At 43.9% G+C, this 17146-nt stretch overlaps 1 protein-coding gene across 1 annotated transcript in view; it reads right to left on the reverse strand.

The window, feature by feature from the left end:
* The window catches only part of ryr3 (ryanodine receptor 3), a 104768-nt gene that overhangs the window by 18016 nt on the left and 69606 nt on the right, over positions 1-17146 (reverse strand). The window contains exons 45-78 of the mRNA XM_030110457.1: positions 16699-16834; positions 16126-16309; positions 15049-15151; positions 14560-14680; positions 13905-14074; positions 13560-13780; positions 12648-12738; positions 12246-12386; positions 10867-11030; positions 10651-10729; positions 10365-10454; positions 9951-10094; positions 9794-9856; positions 9633-9708; positions 9427-9550; positions 9239-9354; positions 9101-9168; positions 8872-8993; positions 8736-8785; positions 8585-8645; positions 8225-8463; positions 8064-8145; positions 7501-7631; positions 7276-7394; positions 7000-7198; positions 6490-6584; positions 6175-6320; positions 5927-6014; positions 5683-5775; positions 4231-4398; positions 3808-3867; positions 3507-3641; positions 2864-2976; positions 2516-2615 (exon numbers count right to left, since the gene is read on the reverse strand). Of these exons, the coding sequence (XP_029966317.1) occupies positions 2516-2615; positions 2864-2976; positions 3507-3641; positions 3808-3867; positions 4231-4398; positions 5683-5775; positions 5927-6014; positions 6175-6320; positions 6490-6584; positions 7000-7198; positions 7276-7394; positions 7501-7631; positions 8064-8145; positions 8225-8463; positions 8585-8645; positions 8736-8785; positions 8872-8993; positions 9101-9168; positions 9239-9354; positions 9427-9550; positions 9633-9708; positions 9794-9856; positions 9951-10094; positions 10365-10454; positions 10651-10729; positions 10867-11030; positions 12246-12386; positions 12648-12738; positions 13560-13780; positions 13905-14074; positions 14560-14680; positions 15049-15151; positions 16126-16309; positions 16699-16834 (4092 nt within the window). The remainder of the gene's footprint in view (positions 1-2515; positions 2616-2863; positions 2977-3506; positions 3642-3807; positions 3868-4230; positions 4399-5682; positions 5776-5926; positions 6015-6174; positions 6321-6489; positions 6585-6999; positions 7199-7275; positions 7395-7500; positions 7632-8063; positions 8146-8224; positions 8464-8584; positions 8646-8735; positions 8786-8871; positions 8994-9100; positions 9169-9238; positions 9355-9426; positions 9551-9632; positions 9709-9793; positions 9857-9950; positions 10095-10364; positions 10455-10650; positions 10730-10866; positions 11031-12245; positions 12387-12647; positions 12739-13559; positions 13781-13904; positions 14075-14559; positions 14681-15048; positions 15152-16125; positions 16310-16698; positions 16835-17146) is intronic.

Raw genomic sequence — 17146 nt, forward strand, 5'->3', positions numbered from 1 at the left:
AACAAGTTACAATACAAAGTACAGTACATGCATGTTAAAGCAAACAGATGCAAGCAGGAAGCCGTATGACGGCACAACGTGGAACATGGAGAGTGATCCTGATGACTGAACAGAAAGGGAATCACAGCTACAACAATCTGCAACAACTTATCTAGGAGAAAAAAAAAAAAAAAACTGACAAAATTGTCCTCATCCCAAAAGAAACTGAATAACCAGATAACCGAGCCACTCATGATAATATGCACTCTGACCTTAAATCAATGAGGTTTTGATGGAACTGCTCCACATCTGAAGATCTAACATGAGATATGATCTTCACAGGACTCTGCGAGCATGCCACTGACGTCGACGGCCACAAAAAAAAAAACTGCAACGTCACCTTCACACCCACACTACAAACTTACAGGGTACAGCGAAAAGACAACTGATGGGTTGGATCCAGATCTGACAGCCAAACAGCTAGTGACAGTCTCCTACTGTGGCGGGAGGCCCTCCTTACCACTGCCGTCAGAAAGGCAAAGCCTGCTTTTCTAGAGCTGTGGGCGCCGGCGGACGCCCTGTGTCTCCTGAGGTGGTCATGCAGCCTCTGACCCCTGACGGATCTCTGTTTGAAGGGTTTCGCGCGCCTAGATCGGGGACCCCTGGGCGCTTTGGGCGAGGTCCCCAGCCGGGCTCGCTCCCAAGGCTCAACGGGCACGGAGCTAAAGAAGCATTCGGCAGACAGGACTGGCAGGGGGGCGCCAACGCAGGGCGCGTGGGGCGAGGGCGAGGCGAGCCCAGTACTTACTGCCAGATCCTGAACTAGCTTCTCCTCAAAGGAGTACTCCTCTGCCTCTATCCAAAGTCTCTGATAGGCCGGGATGAAGAAGTTGATAGCACGATGCCTGGGGAGGGGGAGGTGAGGGGAGGTGGGGAGGAATGAGGGAGGTACAGTGGCATTAGGGTGGGTTCTGGTGAGTGTTTTTTTTCTTTTTCTTTTTTTTTTTCTTTTGGAGGAAACAGGAAGGAGAGATGCAGAGGGAAGGAAGGGGTTACAGGAAGTGCAGTTCAGGCAGGGTGGTGATTGGTTCAATGTGGGATCCACTGGCTCTTCTGACTGGTCATGTTTAGTCTCTAAAAACAGCTGCAGTTACTCCCATCAGGTTAGAGAATGCATGATATCAGCAAACACACTTTGAAGGTTGGTGTGCAGTTTCTTCAACACAATAATGGATCTGGTCACATTTCGTTTAAAAGAAAATCCTTTACTGAGACCCTCTTTACACCGGGCGTTCAAATGCAGTCAGTAAGTCCTGCAGGCCACGACAGTGTAGCTTTTTTTCTTTCAGAAAGTTGTTTGCTTTTCGTATGTTCTGAATATCATGAAATGTTAATTTATTACGGGTGCAGGAAAACAGTTGAAATAGCAGATACACTCTGGGCATGTTGCTCAAATGGAAACAAAAACTACTGTACCACTGGCCAACCAAAACTAGGTTTCAGGACTAGATCTAAATTTTTTTTTGTTGTTTTGTAAACCTGTTCTGTGTGTACAAAGGCTGATTGATCAGTATGACGTTAAGTGTAACCTCTCTGCACCACGGGCTGAACTATGCTGGGTTTGATTTATTTTTTTACTTAAAAAAACTGAGCTTGGACACACCCAAATTCACTAACACGTTTAATTTCAGACAGGTCTTTTGGATTTGTTAAAAATGGCTTTTTATAATTATCTGTAAATGTGCAAAAAAGAAGGAAGCAGAGATACATATTGTAGTGTTATTCAGCAGTTCTTTGCAGAGTCCACTGTAGTTACGCATCTCAAAAGGTGGAAAAAAACTGACTTGTCTTTTAAAATTATGCTTATTTTGTATACCACACAATTAATAATTTCAAAAAATCCAGACAAAATGAAATGGGTTGGATAAAGTTATTTGCAGTTGTATTTCTTTCTTAATGTGGACACTGACTATTCACAATGCTACGAAGGATAAATACAATCAAGTTGAAGTCATATCTGGATTTCTGGAGAAACATTTAAATGCCATTTGTAAATGGGGTCAAAGATAGAGGAGGACGTGTGACACTTTTCTCAAAGAGTTAGATGGAAAAAGCATTTTCAGGGCACGAAATGACACAAAGCATCTTGTGAAGTGTTACTGTACCCACACGTGAAGGCGCTAACAACCATTCGAATGGTTAAAGTGAGGCTGAATAGATTTCGTTATGTCTTCATTTCTGTCGTCATTCCTTCCTTCAGGGTTCACCTGGAACGAAACGTGAGGCCTGCCGGCTTGCCGGTTTGTTTCCGCTTTTCCGAGTCAAAGTTTCTTACGGTCAATTATCAGGCTCAGTCTAGCTGACCAATCAGAATCAACAGTGCAGAAACAGTCGGTTGCGAGGCAGAAATCGGTCCGCAGCCTGGTGGATGAAGGTGGAGGTGGGGAAGAAGAGGAAGAGGAGGAGGAGGAGGAGGAGGAGGAGAGGGAGGAGGAGGTTGAACAGATGAAGCATTCGCCCTGTAGTTTCACTTTACCGTCAGCAGGGAGAACAGGCTGTCAAAGCTGGAGGCTTTGAACGCCCTTTCCAGCCAAACCTCCCGATAGCCATTCAGGAAGTAATTATTATTTTTGTATCTGAGGGAGGATGAGGTAGTATTATGCAGGAAAACAACACAGAAGAGAGAATGTCATTAAGGAGGCGATGAGGGGTTTACATGAACACACAATCAAGAGAAAAATGAGCGAACCCGGTGAACGCTTGTTATGTACGGTTAGACCGAGACAAAGTCTTTACTGGGTTGCTTAAACAGAGAGTGTGTTTAATTAATGAAACTTCATTTTAAAACAGTCGGAAGAAGAAGAATAAGAAGAAAAGGTCTCACCTGGGAAGGTTGTAGAGGGGAGCCATACGGAAACAGGCCACGACGGCTCGCTTTCGCTGTTTGGACAGCAGCTTCTGCCACACACACTTCTTGTTCCTCAGAGGTTGTTCCACCTAAGGAATGATACAGAACAATATACTATGATGATTACGGCACTGAGAAGCATTTTATTTAGGCTTTTATACCGTTACAACCTCACTTCATGAGGTATTTAACAGATTTTTTGTGAGAGGTTTTGTTAAAAATGACAAAAAGAAAAAGAATTTGAGGCCAATTGCTGCAGCTGTTACCAGCTTTATTGACTTCTTCATGTTATTTGCTGAGGAGAAATACAAATCTCTACAAACCACAGAAAATCAGTACTTCTATTTGAGAAAGCACTTATGGTAAATTTGTAAAGATTATACTAAAGAAAAGATGCTTTTTATCAGTGACTTGACTGAAAATAAATTGATGTTCCACAACTGTGAATCATCATTTACAGTAAATGCAGCTAAATTTTAAAAAAAAAAAAAAAACCATTTTGTGTGGATTTTTCACCGTACCTACTTATTTGAGATGTTTGTGACACAATTTCTCGTCCGTCTTTTTTTTTTTCTGCCTGTCAGCATTAAAGAAAAGTGTGTTTTCAGTTGTTGTTTACCAGCTCCAGGTGGAAGACAGCGGCAGAGATGCTCTGGACCCGGTCCACCGTGTGTTCGGGGTTTGCCGGTTCTTCGCTCTTCACCACAACGTCTCTGTACAGATTCATCTGCCACTGGACGGCTGGGTCATCAGACTACAGCACAAAACCTCACATCAATGTTTGCTAAAGGCAAATTATACTACAGTTGGCTAACAGAAATGTAGTTAATAATGGATAACTACAGTCTCAGTTTATCCTAATCATCTGAGATTAAAAGCGATCAATAAATTGTGGTTTCAAGCTGTAGGAAGAAGTTTACCTTGTCCTGGAGGTGGAGATTCTGCCGCACGTGCTCCTTCACCTCATCATCTGTGTCTTTCTACGGAGGGAAGCAGCATCCAGACATAGAAGAGAGAGTTTATTCATTAAAATGCAATCAGTCATCGGATAGTGTCATATTAAGATGATTGAAGCGCGGGTGGATCAGATCACACAGAGTGAAGATTAAAGTACAGACGCAGCGCTGCAGGTCCAGGGAAGAGGCAGCTCTGTACTGAAAGCTTTAATGAAGAAAGTTGCAGTCAAGAAACTTTTAATCATTCCATTTTACAAGTCCAGCTTAATTAAAAGCATGTATCAGCCAAGTTAGAGGACCAAGAAGCTAAATGTAATTATATCAAGGGCATTCGGTGGATCTTGTTTCATTTTTTCTTCCACTGCTCTAAAGATCTTTTAATCTCACCAGGCTGTAGCGTATCTTCGCCAGTGAGATGAGCTCCTGGTCTCCAGGTGTGCACATGTTGAGACCGATTGGAAGCATCTTCTTCAGGGCCGCGACGATCAGCGACGTCTGGATGGAGTAGTATTCGCCACGGCGCCGCTTGTGCTTCCTCTCCTGGTCCCCACCCGACTGCCGACACATAAAACAGTTCACTCTGTGACGGAGGAGCTCAGTGGGAGTTAACGGCAAAACCCTCTTAACCATTTTTGTTTCAAATTCAACACTAACAAATACAAGAAAGAAAATTAACAAAAAAGTATTAAAACAAAATAAGTTGCTCTTCAGGTTTTCATTATTACAATCTTAACACTGAATCCCAAATAAGCAAAGCAACTGTCTTTTCCTAATAGCAAGCAATTTATTCAAAATATGTGTATTTATAACATGTAAACATTATGTCTCCAAACTGTATTGTATATGTAATGGAAATCCCATGAATTCAAAATTGCCTTTTTACAGTTTTACCTCATATCTTTGGACTCATTGCTAATTTCTCTTTTGATCTGGCCGTGAACCCAGTGATACATTTCCTACGTATCTACAAAATACTACACACACTGAGTTTATCTGGGTTTAGCACGCTTTACATGTTCATATAGTTTATTTCAGTTTTATTTCTACAATATTTTCTATTGTGAGGAAAAAAAATAAAGGTGAAACAACCTCAGACTCATATTTGATCCTGCATAATTACATTATACTAAATCTGCTGGGAGAGCATATTTTGTTGCTTATTTTGCACGGATCAGTGGCTAACCAAACTATTGATCCATGTACACAAGGACACACAAAGAAAGTGTATTAATGACTGTTTCAAGTCTTTCTAAACATCAAATTTCTCAGTTTAAATGTTTCATTTTGTAACCCTTTTTAAATTTATACCTCAAATCTGAAATACACTTTTTAATGGCTGTGTCTGCTGTCAGGAAGCAATAAATGTGCCTGAGAATAAATCAGCAGCCCGAGTATTTTAGGACTTCAGGAGATTTTTTTTTTTCCTACTGTGAGTAATCACGTCAAAACGCCCCAAGAGCACAAATAAATCACCCCAGCGCCCGACCACAACAAATCAGGAACAAACTCAGTGAGAGATTGTTGAACCACAGAGTGTCGACGGCCAGATATACGACGAAAAAGTTGTGCACTATAAAAAAAAAAAACTGACATTGAGGTGAATTTAAGAGACCTGACCTCATACGACTTATTTGTAACACATAGTACGTATTTTCCTTATAGTTTCTGACTAGTTTACTTCATCTCCTCAGGATGAATCATGCAGACCACATGATCCACTTTAATGGATCTGTTTTATGTTAATATCTTGTGCAAGCTGGTTTACGATGCCGAATAAGAAATGCACGGATCACGTTCAAGGACTCATTCACTGTTAATGTTTTACACATTTATCTTTACCTTGGACATCTTGGTCTGGCCCTCGCCGGTCAGGAAGCCCAGGTTGTTGATCTCATTCTGCACCACAAAGTTCTGCTCCTCTCGCTTAAAGTTCTGCATCCAGGAAGGAAATCCACAAGGAAAAAACACATACAAATACAGTTTTTCTTTTATTGTTACACTTAGGACTTAGGCTTTGTCTCAGGAGGATAAAATAACTGTTTTTTGATGAACCTGACACGACAGACTGAACGGTGAAACTTACGTGTGATTTGCACCAGAGGATGAAGATCTCAGCCACCATCCTGAAGAGCTCAGTGGAGTCTGCATCCGGCTCTTTTAGCCACCTGGACCTGCCGTGGACAAACATATGCATTACATATGTGTGTGTATGTCAACAAGTAACTTCTGAAATGAACATCTGCAGATCACAGTATCTTCACAAATCTAAGTCACCCTCAGAAAACCATGAAGCAAAACCCGTTTTAATCATGGTGTGGGAGTCAGTGGCACCTGTTGTTGTCCACATAGCGAATGAGCATGGGGTAGAAAGCATAGAGATCCCTGCACAGCACAGCAAACTCGTCCAGGATGAGGAGTTCGGCCTCCTGGTTGTCTCCTTTGCTATCAGCCTTCAGCAGCTCCTCTTCAGCCACGACCTGCATTTACAGCACGGCACCAGCTCCTCATCATCTACAAACACTTCACGTCTTCACATTTCGGCTTCAGCTTCACTTTAACAGTGCAGATTCAGAACTTTTCACAACACTCTGCAGTGGATACAGCAGCTAACTGTAATACAGTGAAGCGCTCATTTAAAACTCCCACCTTCACTGTCTTCTTCTTTAGTTTGTCCAGAGTGGGAAGGAAGTGGGTCCTCAGCAGATCTGCTCCGGCTTTGCAGATGATTGGCTGAGAGTAGACTGGAGAGGGAGAGATCAAATCATCCCACCTAAAGTACTCACTGAATCAAGCAACTTAAAAACAACAACAAAACTTCTCAGATTAGAGTTGTGTTTTATCATAGGCATCACACTCAACTTTAAATTTATCCCAAAAGGAAATTGATTTGCAATAAAATGAAAACACTGATTTCATTATTAGTGACAGAGAATAAACTGACTTACAATAAAATAAAAAAGAGTTTTACAATCAGTGTGTTAAAAGAACAGATTTCGAAAGCTGTTTTTGAAGGCAGAGAAAATTGCCTCAGGCTGTTTGCATAAAACAGCCAAACAGCTGGCCTCAGATTAATCTGCTTTCTGAGTTAATATTTGTGTTATTCTGCTCTTTCTGTGTTTGGGATTAAAAACTGAAGACTCGGTAACTGGGGCGCACCTGCAATCCTCTTCATCCACGGGGCGTCGTCGATGCCCAGGTTGCTGTTGAGGATCTTGAGGATGTTTCCCAGGATGATGCTGAGGTGCTCAGACGTCACCATGGTGCAGCACTCGGCGTCCGGCGGCGAGTTCTCGGGACCCTTCTCCCACCATTGGGACAGATAGTTGCACAGCATCGGGAGAATGACCTCAATGACCTGCGCGAGACGGACGGAGGAGTCACCATCTGGACACGCAGGCGTCCCAGCTGTTGGGTCACGCTGACCGCACAGACCTGCGGCATGTCGCTGTAGCGAGCGCCGGACTCGGAGACGTCGTTGACGTCTTTCAGCAGCCTGTCCAGACGAGGCATTTCGGGACACATCTCCTCCACGGTGTCGGGCATGCTCAAGACTGAAAGAGAGGAGCGTCAGTCGCTGCGGATAAAAGAATAATCCTCCCAAACTGGGAGGGAGCTAAAAGGATGCAGAACATCAGGTGGAGGAGTGTGAACACTCACTGGCTCTCTCTCTGGGAGTCTTGGTGTTGAAGACAGACAGGGGATTGTGGGCGTTCAGGTGAGGCTCGAGGAACGCCACCGGCATGGCTCCGACAAGCGTCGCCAAGCTCTCCCCGAAAGCTGGCAGATGCCTTTCACAACGAGGAAATCAACAGAATATTATATCCAAAACATTTTAAACAACTAACTTCACATTTTCTCGGGTTCGTTTGAGGACAGTCTTTAAAATTTCATCCTCTGTTTTTGCACACAGCTCCGAGATGATTCCAAGATTAATTAGACCTCTCAGCAAGGTAATGTTGCGGTCAACCTTGTCGCACTGACTTTTTCTTCTTTTTTTTTTTAACGGCATGAGTCAGGTGAAGGTGAGCAACACTTTCTGACAATGTTACAACAATCCTCTACGATATCTGTATAAATCACAGTTTCTTTAAGGTGCCAGCAAAAATGATTCATTTCAAACAGTCCTGAGTGCATAAAAAAGCTCAAAAACCATATTAAAATTAACTGTGACAAGTGAAATGCAGTTGAACCGCTGCTATTTCACACCCATGGCCCCCTACCTCTCCACAAAGACGTTCTTTCCTGTTCCCAGAGAGTAGAAACACGTCAGGATTCGGTAGCAGGAGAGCTGCACGTCATCCACTGAAAAGGATTTTTAAATAACATAAATCCTACAGGCAAAGGTAGAAATGTGGATAAAACAGAAGAAAGCCAGACTCACACAGCAGGTCGACGCCGAACTCCAGCGCTCTGATGTGTTCGAACAGGGCGGTGAGGATGGGGAGCAGAGCCACGGTCACGTAGTTGATGCTCTGACTGACGCTCTTCATCTGAGCCCGAGACTGGAGGAACTTCCCCAGTTTCAGCATCTCCAGCAGCTTCTCCAGGTCCTCGGCCGCGTTCTCGAAGAACGTCCGGAACCCGGCTTTCACCAGCTCCGAGCCCGACTTCATCACTGTTCTGGGAGAAAACAGGAGATCAAAGGTTCGGACGCAGGCAACATGGTGGTTATGTGATTTATTAAGTGGAATTGTCGATTAAATAAAGATTTTCCCGGGCTATATAAATCTTATGCATTTACCTGGTGTCCAGTGAGTGAGTGAGGATGTCCAAACAGCTCACCATCATCGCTGAATCACTTCCTGTATCGAGACATGTTGACTTTAATCATTGAGAAAGAGTCACAACGAAGAGACGCGCCAGCATGAGACGAGAGGCCCGGATGCCCTTACCAAAGAGAGAAATCCTGTGTCTGACAAGAGCTGCCAGCTTACAGAACAGGCTGGAAAAAGAAAGGCGGCGAAGGCAGAAGTGAAGGAAAGGAAGAGCAGGAGGGAATAAGTAAAGGCTTTGTGAAAAACACAATACCTGGTGACCATCTCCTTCTCTTTGCTGGAGGCGCAGCCGGAGCTGCTCAGGTTTTTGCTGGGCGTGGACAGGAAGTAGAGGCAGTGGTTCTTAAAGGTCTGATCAGTCAGAGGAAGCAGCACCTGGTGAGGAGGAAGTAAAACAAACAAACAACAACAAAAAAATACGACCTTGAAAAAAAACAAAGCAAAACAATGGAAATGATCAGGTTTGGGAAAATGTCCTCCACCTTAGCAAAGAACTTGATCTCCTGGTCGTGAGGCGATTTGTCCGTCTTCCCGCTGGTGGCCATCGCCTCTGGAGCGAGACAGGAAACGATTTTAAAAGCAGCCTGTGAAGCGTACGTGCTGATAGGTGAGACACTCACCGAGATGAGCGATGAACTCCTGGGCAGAGTCGACGTACTTCAGCATCCGCTTGAGGAACTTGAAGGAAAACCTCTTCTCCATGGACGACGAGTCCTGCTCCAAGTCCTTCAGACCTCTGAGTGACGGAGAGATCCAGGTGAGAACCGCTCACGGTGCCTCTATGTATTCACAGAAGCGTAAGGCTCACCTTGTAATGGCATAGCCGCTGATCTGCAGGAACTTGAAGAGCTCCTGGGCTTTCTCTCGGTCTCTGTACTTCTCTTTAGCGGTCAGGGTGTCATAGGGAACCAGCAGCGGGTGGGTCCCTCCTCCTGTCACGTCCAATCAGATTTACTGTCACTGCAACCAAACCAAATGATTTCAAACTGCATTTTTTTTTCTTATGTTGCACACCTTTACTTGTGAGTTCCGTTTTCTTTTTCTTAGCCCAGATGTTATGGTAATTTTCTGCAACCACTTCCACCATGCCCTGCAGAAAAAAAAACACAGCAGGTTGGATTATTTTTCTCTCATTTGTGTCAATAAATATAAGTGAAATAAAAAAAAAAAATTACCTGCAACTCTCTTGATAAAGTGACATTGTGCAGGTCCATGGGAGCAGGACTGAAGCCATTACCCTGCAGAGTCAGGGAGGGAAAACAGAAAACATGACTAATAATGGTGCAGGATATCGCCGCGATGTGGGACTCGTGGTGGAAATGGAGAGGCCACCTGAGACTCCGAGATCTTTCGCTGCTTTTCGCTCTCTCGTTGCTGGAACAAGGCTTCTCCCTCTTTGGTCCTCTCGATGTTCCAGCCCATCGCCAACATGCTCTTCAAAGACTCCCTCACTGGCCAGCGGTAGGTTTCTCTCTCCTAAAGGTTGACAAGAAAATCATTCAAACACATAGTTATGTTTAATCCACAAACAGGTTTATTGTCGAAGTAGTATTTGTAGTTTTAGCAATGGATTCATCACTATAAATACCAACTCAATAAAACTAAAATGTGAGACTGAGGTACTTCTGGAACAAAATTAGATTTACTGTTTACTAATTCATTAACGTGGCATGAAAATATTATAGATCTGCATGAAAACGGTTCATCTACCTGCAGCAATACCAAAGCAGCCAGCAGATTCTTTACCTTCTCACTGAGAGCTTTGTACGGCTTCAGTAATGAATGGCTTTTGGCTTGCTCGTCCACGCTGTCCCCATATTTCCAGCCCGCTGACATCTGCAACAACAGTTTCACAGATAACACAGTGCATTGCAATTTATTGTGCCAGAAAATCCCAACTACAAACACAAACAGTAATTGAAGTCAGCCTGTCTTTGCATTTTTGTGCTGACTAGTCTGTGTGCCTACATAAGAAAAAAAAACAAAAAAAAAACAGTCGTAACTCAAATGTCAGCTGCAGCGGGAGACGAACCTTCTCCGAGGACCACTTGTCATGGGAATGCTCTGCATATTTGTTGACAATGTACTCAAGTTTTTCAGGAAGGGAGATACTGGAAAGAGGAAAATGCATTTAGAGGTTTAAAAATCTATTTTACTTGAAAATCAAGAAGGTAAAAAGCAAGTATTTATTGGAAGTAAAAGTGCCAGAAAGACACAAAACCGTGCAGTATTTCAGCAGAGCACTAACTTGGCAGTGTTGATCGGCCTGGGGTCAAAGTTCCCCTGTGCATCCACCGACGCCTGCTTCTCCAGAGTCGCCCCTAAACTGGCGTCCACGAAGTCGGGAGGCAGAGCCCCGGCGATGGCGCACAGGCATGACTTGGCCATTTTGAAGAGTTCGGCATCATATTTCTACGACAAACAAACAGCACAGAGGAGGTTACAAACTGATTCTCAAACCATTTTCGTCTTAAGAGACACAGACCGAGCGAAAAGCAGAGAAATGATAGAAAAGGGACTGAACAGGAAGGAGAGAGATCCTGGAGAGCGTGCGGCGAGCGAGGGCCTGTCACACACTGATAAATGATTCATCTGTTTGGGCTTTGCTTCAGCGGCACCGCTCACATGCACTTCACTGAGCTTCCACTTCACTGCCTCCGCCTACCAGCAGCGTCCGTCTCCGGAGAGCAACGCTGGACTGTGGAGGACTCCAGAATTTCAGAAAACAAAATAAAACCGAATCAGCAGCACACAGAAAAGGGTTTGGTAACACTTTACTTGAAGCCCCCCTGCATAACACATTATAAGTACATTCATAAAGCATTATAATGCCATTATAACATGTGTAGCTATAGTTATAAACATTCATAGATGATCACAATGCCAGGACCTAACCCTAACCCTAACCCTAACCCTAACCCTAACCTTAATCCTATGTTGTATACTGCTGTATAGTGAGTTATAAAGCATTGTGATCATGTATTAGTGTTTATAACTACTTATAATGTGTTATAAAGAGGGGCTTCAAGTAAAGTGTTACCAAGGGTTTTTTACGAGAGCAAATATCCGGAGGCTAATAAGCTCGGTGTCGGACAAAGAGAAGCATTAGGGAAGTTCTCTCTCTCTTTCTCTCTAGTGAGGGAAGATACTTCATTAGCAGACTGGAAAATATCCAGTAAATACATACATTCAATACAGCATCAGCTCCGACACACCTTTGTATTTAAAGATACACTGGAGATTAAAACTGAAATGAAAAAAATGCACATAGAATGTTGACATTTTAATAAAACAAATATGCTTTGTATATTTCTTTGATTAACGAGCTTTGCACACACGTCCTCAGGCAGTTTGATGAAGCAGTCACCTGAACAGGTGAGACTCGTCAAAATCAATAAAACGTGGATTTTTTTTGTAATGCGCTTCAGATCATCAACTGGTGGTTTTATGCAATCTTTATCAATTATAGGTGTAATAAATAATCCGACAAGAACTGCTTAACTAAGAAGAAAAGCCATTTTATCATTTCATACCATGAAGTTCAGCTAATGTGAAAAATCTGTCAAACTGTCAAACCGGTTATGTTTCATTTTACATTCATTTTATCGTCTTTGATTCTTGTTTTACCTTCTGAGAAAGTGAGTCAAAGATTCCCCAGAAGAGTTTCTTGGTGAGCAGGAGCTCCTCCTCCGACGCGATGCCAAAGCTGCCCATCCCAGACGGCAGGCAGTAATACTTCCAGTTCTGCTCGTAGTGGTTGATGAGCAGCTGAGGGCGAAAGAAAAATGGTTCTGGTTCAAATTCAATAAAATGTTATTACCCTTAAGTGATGAACATATTCAAAGTTTCAGAGAGAAGACGAAAGTTACACAGCAGATTATGGCGAGAGCGGCTGTAGCACGTAAAGGTGAAGTCTCGAAACACATCATAAAAAGGTTTAAAGTGTGACGGACCAGAACCGATGGCTGTAATAAATCTTTTAACTAATAAATGTGACGGATTATAGGTAGAAACAGCGACATGACTCACCTGGAGAGGTATTTTGCAGTACTCAGTGAGCATGGGAACGTCGAACACCAGGCGTCTGAGAAGCTGCTGCATCATAGAGGGACGCAGGTGTCTGTCAAATGGTTACATTTTCTTTCATTAGAAAAAAAATCAAAACTAAAACAGCAAAAACACATTTAGGAGAAAATGCTAATTAAATCAAAGTTCTCAAATGAAAAATGAGAAAGGAAAGTTTTCATGATGTGACCTTGATTATGTGACACGGTTCAGGATCAGTCACAGTCAAATTTTATTTAAGTCAGGTTGAACCAATGTCAGCACTGACTAATAAAGGTCAACAGGCTTTTGCACATCGGGGTCCAAAGATGTATAGTTATCTTAGTCATTGATGTTTTTTATTTATATGCAAGAAAGACAAAAACATGGTTAATATACATATTTACAGATCAAATTTGAAATAAATGCATTATGAAACGTGGGAAAGCTTAAAAGACACGATGAATCATGCAAGTTTGAGGAGTGTATCATTGATTCAAGAATAATACCATTCATTTTGTCAGTACTTGTAGAACCTCATATTGGTTGATATATTTTACTCTGTGTGTGTGTGTGTGTGTGTGTGTGTGTGTGTGTGTGTGTAATTTGTTAAGAGTTCATTTTCATCACTTAATGTAAATTGTAAAGGGAATTGGCAGGAGAGGCAGAATTAGAGCAAAGTCCATCAGCTCGTCTGAGCTCACAGTTCCTGAAGGAACTTTCCGGGATTCTGTTTTATCTTAGAGAGCGAAGCACGAATCTCCTCTGGACCTCATTTCCTTTGGCCTTTTGGAAACGGCATCACTGGGAGCACCTCTTGTTCTTCTGTAAACTAATTTATAATGACCACCGGCTGTTTGCACAACAGATCTGGAGTCAGCCTGTGACTGGACGTACTTGCAGATGGCCAGCAGACACTCCTCGATGGCGTCTCGCTGAGCCTTGGTGAGCGAGCGGCCCTTGGACAGGCGGTAGATGGTCTGCAGCGTGGAGTCCACCAGCTGGGCGTAGTGCTCCGTGTTAGCGAAGAGGGCGGCGCAGCGGGTCAGCAGGGGCAGCAGGGCCGAGCCGATGTACCGGTTCATGGCCAGCGCCGTCTCCGTGGTGCTCAGCACCTCCTGAGAGCCAGAAGACAGGACGGCGGCTGGTGAAAGGCGCAGCGCGGCGTCCACACGGCAGGCCAAATGCAAAGCTTCAGATACTGCTGGCTTCTTCTTGACAGAAAGGGACTTCGGGACTCACTGTGTCCAGAGACGCCGAGGCTCGGAGGTCAGGCAGGAAGCCGACCTCCAACATCTGGAGCAGGAAGCTCTGGTCCTCAATGCCGTACACTCTGTCCAGGAAGAGCACCATGGGAGCCTTGTGGTCCGGACAGAAGCATGCGGACATGTCGGGCTCCGTCACCGTCCCATCTGCAGGTAATCGGCTCATTTTCATTACTTTGTTTTCCTTAAAGTAAAGCACAGACTGTAACTGTATGAAAACATGTGGATGTGGTTTTCCTGAGCGCCGGGAGCAGATTGACTCTGGGACGGCGGCGCTCTCTGCTCCCGCCCGGTGATTTACCTCCCCGGGCTGAGCGGAGCTGATCGCCACTGTGCAGGGATGTGAAATTATTTTTTGCTTCCCTGATCTGTCGGAGTTGCACACACGCTTTACCTGCCGAATCCACTTTATCAGCATCCAAGGCTGATTCTGATAAAACTGTATCTTATGTTTGAATTTACAGAATAAATCCTCTGATTTTTATCAAACTCCTGTGCAGCTTCAACTTTAAAATCTAGAACAAACAAGCCTCTGCTGTTAATCTGATACCTTGTTTCTTGCTTTAACGTAGAATCAACTGAACCAAATGGCAAACAGATGCCATATTCAACAGCCACCACGATAAACCTACCTTTATTAATGACGGGCATTTTGAGGGGGATGCTGATGACGCCCACCAGGTCTATGGTGGGAACCAGGGAGCGCAGGATGGCTCGGATGCGCAGCGCCTCACCTTTACCTGCATTGATGAGCTGCAACAGAAACCAAGCGTAAGAATATAATAATCATTAATTTTATTAGACTATTCACAGTTATAACATTATTGTTCATTACCATCCGTTTACTATGTTGTGCCATATCTGAATCTCAAAATGCTTATAGAGAGAATCACATCTTTTTAAATAACTTAATGCTAAAGCCATATAAAAGACAAACTATTAATCAAGTACAAAATTTAAAAAAGAACAGCTGTGTAAACACAGAAAATACATAAAACAGTGGTAGTGGAGTGTGCATTTACATTAGCTTCTGTTTAAAGGTTTGATAATATGAAGATGGTTAATGAATTTCAGAGTGGATTTCAACATCCAGATGTCGACGCTGATGTTTTGAGCCTCACGTGCATCTCGGGAGCACAGCGTCCCAGCAGGTCGATGAGGGCCGAGTAGAAGGACATGATGGCGTTACCCATATGGATCACTTCCTCCTCTTCCTCCCCCGACCTGGAACACACAAACACCACTCTGTGATCCCAATAAACAATCACCTGAAAATGCAGCAAACCTTCCAGGAAGGAGAAGCCTGAATTCTGCAGTTTGAGAGTCGGATGGGAAACTGATGTGAGCATTTATAACCGTGTTTTGGCACAGAACACCAGCTCCTTACAGGCTACACCAGGTTTTACATATTGATCTTGACCGGCTTCCCAAGTCTTCCCTTCGCTTCGGGCAGTAATACCGTCCAACACTGAAACGCAGCCAGCGTGTTGCGGCCTCCGCATACTGATGTGAGCAGACAGAAACAAACCGGCCGCAGCTTCACTCAAAGGTGTGACACAAAACTTATACATATATAAGACGTTCACGTGTTCCATTAATGTTTGATACAGTCATTTATCCAGAACAGTATTAGAATTCATCAACTTATTTTAAAAGTGTCTGTTCAGATGTTCCTCTTCACTTTCCTGGGACATTTTTTATTCAATGTTTAATACAGGATATGGCACAGGGGCTGATTTTAAGTAAATGCAGTCGGTGATGATCTTCCTTTAACGATAGGAAACCTTTTAGTGAAGCAGTTCAATCAGTTAATGAAACTCCAGTCTAACAGAGTAATAACTGCGCTCTCCTCTCGCCGTACAGCTTTTGCTCAGGCCTGCACAATAAAATAAACTGTAATCTCCCTCCAGTAATGTGAGTGAGCTATATATCAAATTATACTAATGTGTCTCAACTAAAGAGTGAAACAACTTGGAATATGCTGGTTTAGCAAAGCTCAGACACACGGGGGGAGGATGATGGTGGGGGGGCGATAATTAAATGTAACAATTCAGACAAAGACACATAATGACTGGCTTAATCACTGCTGACTGCTTTCAATCGTCTGAAAGAGGTTTTAGCGTCTCGCGGTGATTAGAAGTCTGATTCTGAAGTGTTTCCAGGAGCTGATTACGCAGGCAGCCGCCGCGGTTTCGTACCCTGTGGCGACTCCAGCGGGGGTCTTGGGTAAGTCAAGAGCAGGATCCTCGGAGATCTTGATGGCTTCTTTCATGGCGGCCAGCAGACCCTGACCCCCCTCCCCCCGCAGGGCGGGGCCGAAACACTCGGGACGTCTGATCAGCAGCTTCACCACCACGTTGGCGTTTTCCTCCACGCTCTCACCTGGCGAAACAGGCGCAGCAGAGCGCAGGGCTGGGTGAAAACGTCCTCACACACCAGAGGAACGTTCCAGAAACAGTCAGACTCAGCAGAACGCCGAGCTGCAGTCAGATTCAACTTATTGCTGAAGAACTACTACTTTTTTTTAATCATCAGGGAAAAGCTGACTAACATTCCCACTTGGGAAGCTTTGCCTTCTGTCAACTCAGCAGCTCCTGTGCGCACTGCCCTGGCTATTCTGTAAATCTTTTTTCTTTCAATTTTCCTGTAATAAGAAAATCACTCATAAATCCCCTCACCACATATCTGCACACCGTATTAACTGAAACATTATGTATTCCATTATATATTATGACCATAATCAACTGCTCAGTGATCAGACCGACACTTACCGTTGCAGAAGACGGCGAACCTGAGGAAGGACAGGTATCGCTCGCCCTCGATGGGGTTCCAGCCCAGGTCTGGGTAGCCTTTAGCCACCAGGATGGCGCAGCTCTGAAGGCCGCAGCCTGCCAGATACGTCACCACCTGCACACACACAGACGGTCCGGTTTCCCTGGTGGGCATCATCGCGGCTCGCTCCGTCTTTCCGGCTCTCGCTGTCAGCAGCAGTGACAGCTTGAAACGATCTGCTGAGTTTGCTCATTCTTCTGACACAAAAGTCTTTTCTTTTTTTTACTTTTATAGATAAAACTTGGGTGGCATGTTTCTATTTCGGTTTCAATCAGACCTATTCCCAACTGTGAGTCAGCTAACACGGTTTTTACCAAGACATATTGTGCTATCTGTGATGTGAAAATCACGTTTTAAATGTAAAATAATCTGCAGCTCCACTGCTTT

Source organism: Salarias fasciatus, chromosome 15, assembly GCF_902148845.1.
Source record: "Salarias fasciatus chromosome 15, fSalaFa1.1, whole genome shotgun sequence".
Taxonomy (NCBI): domain Eukaryota; kingdom Metazoa; phylum Chordata; class Actinopteri; order Blenniiformes; family Blenniidae; genus Salarias; species Salarias fasciatus.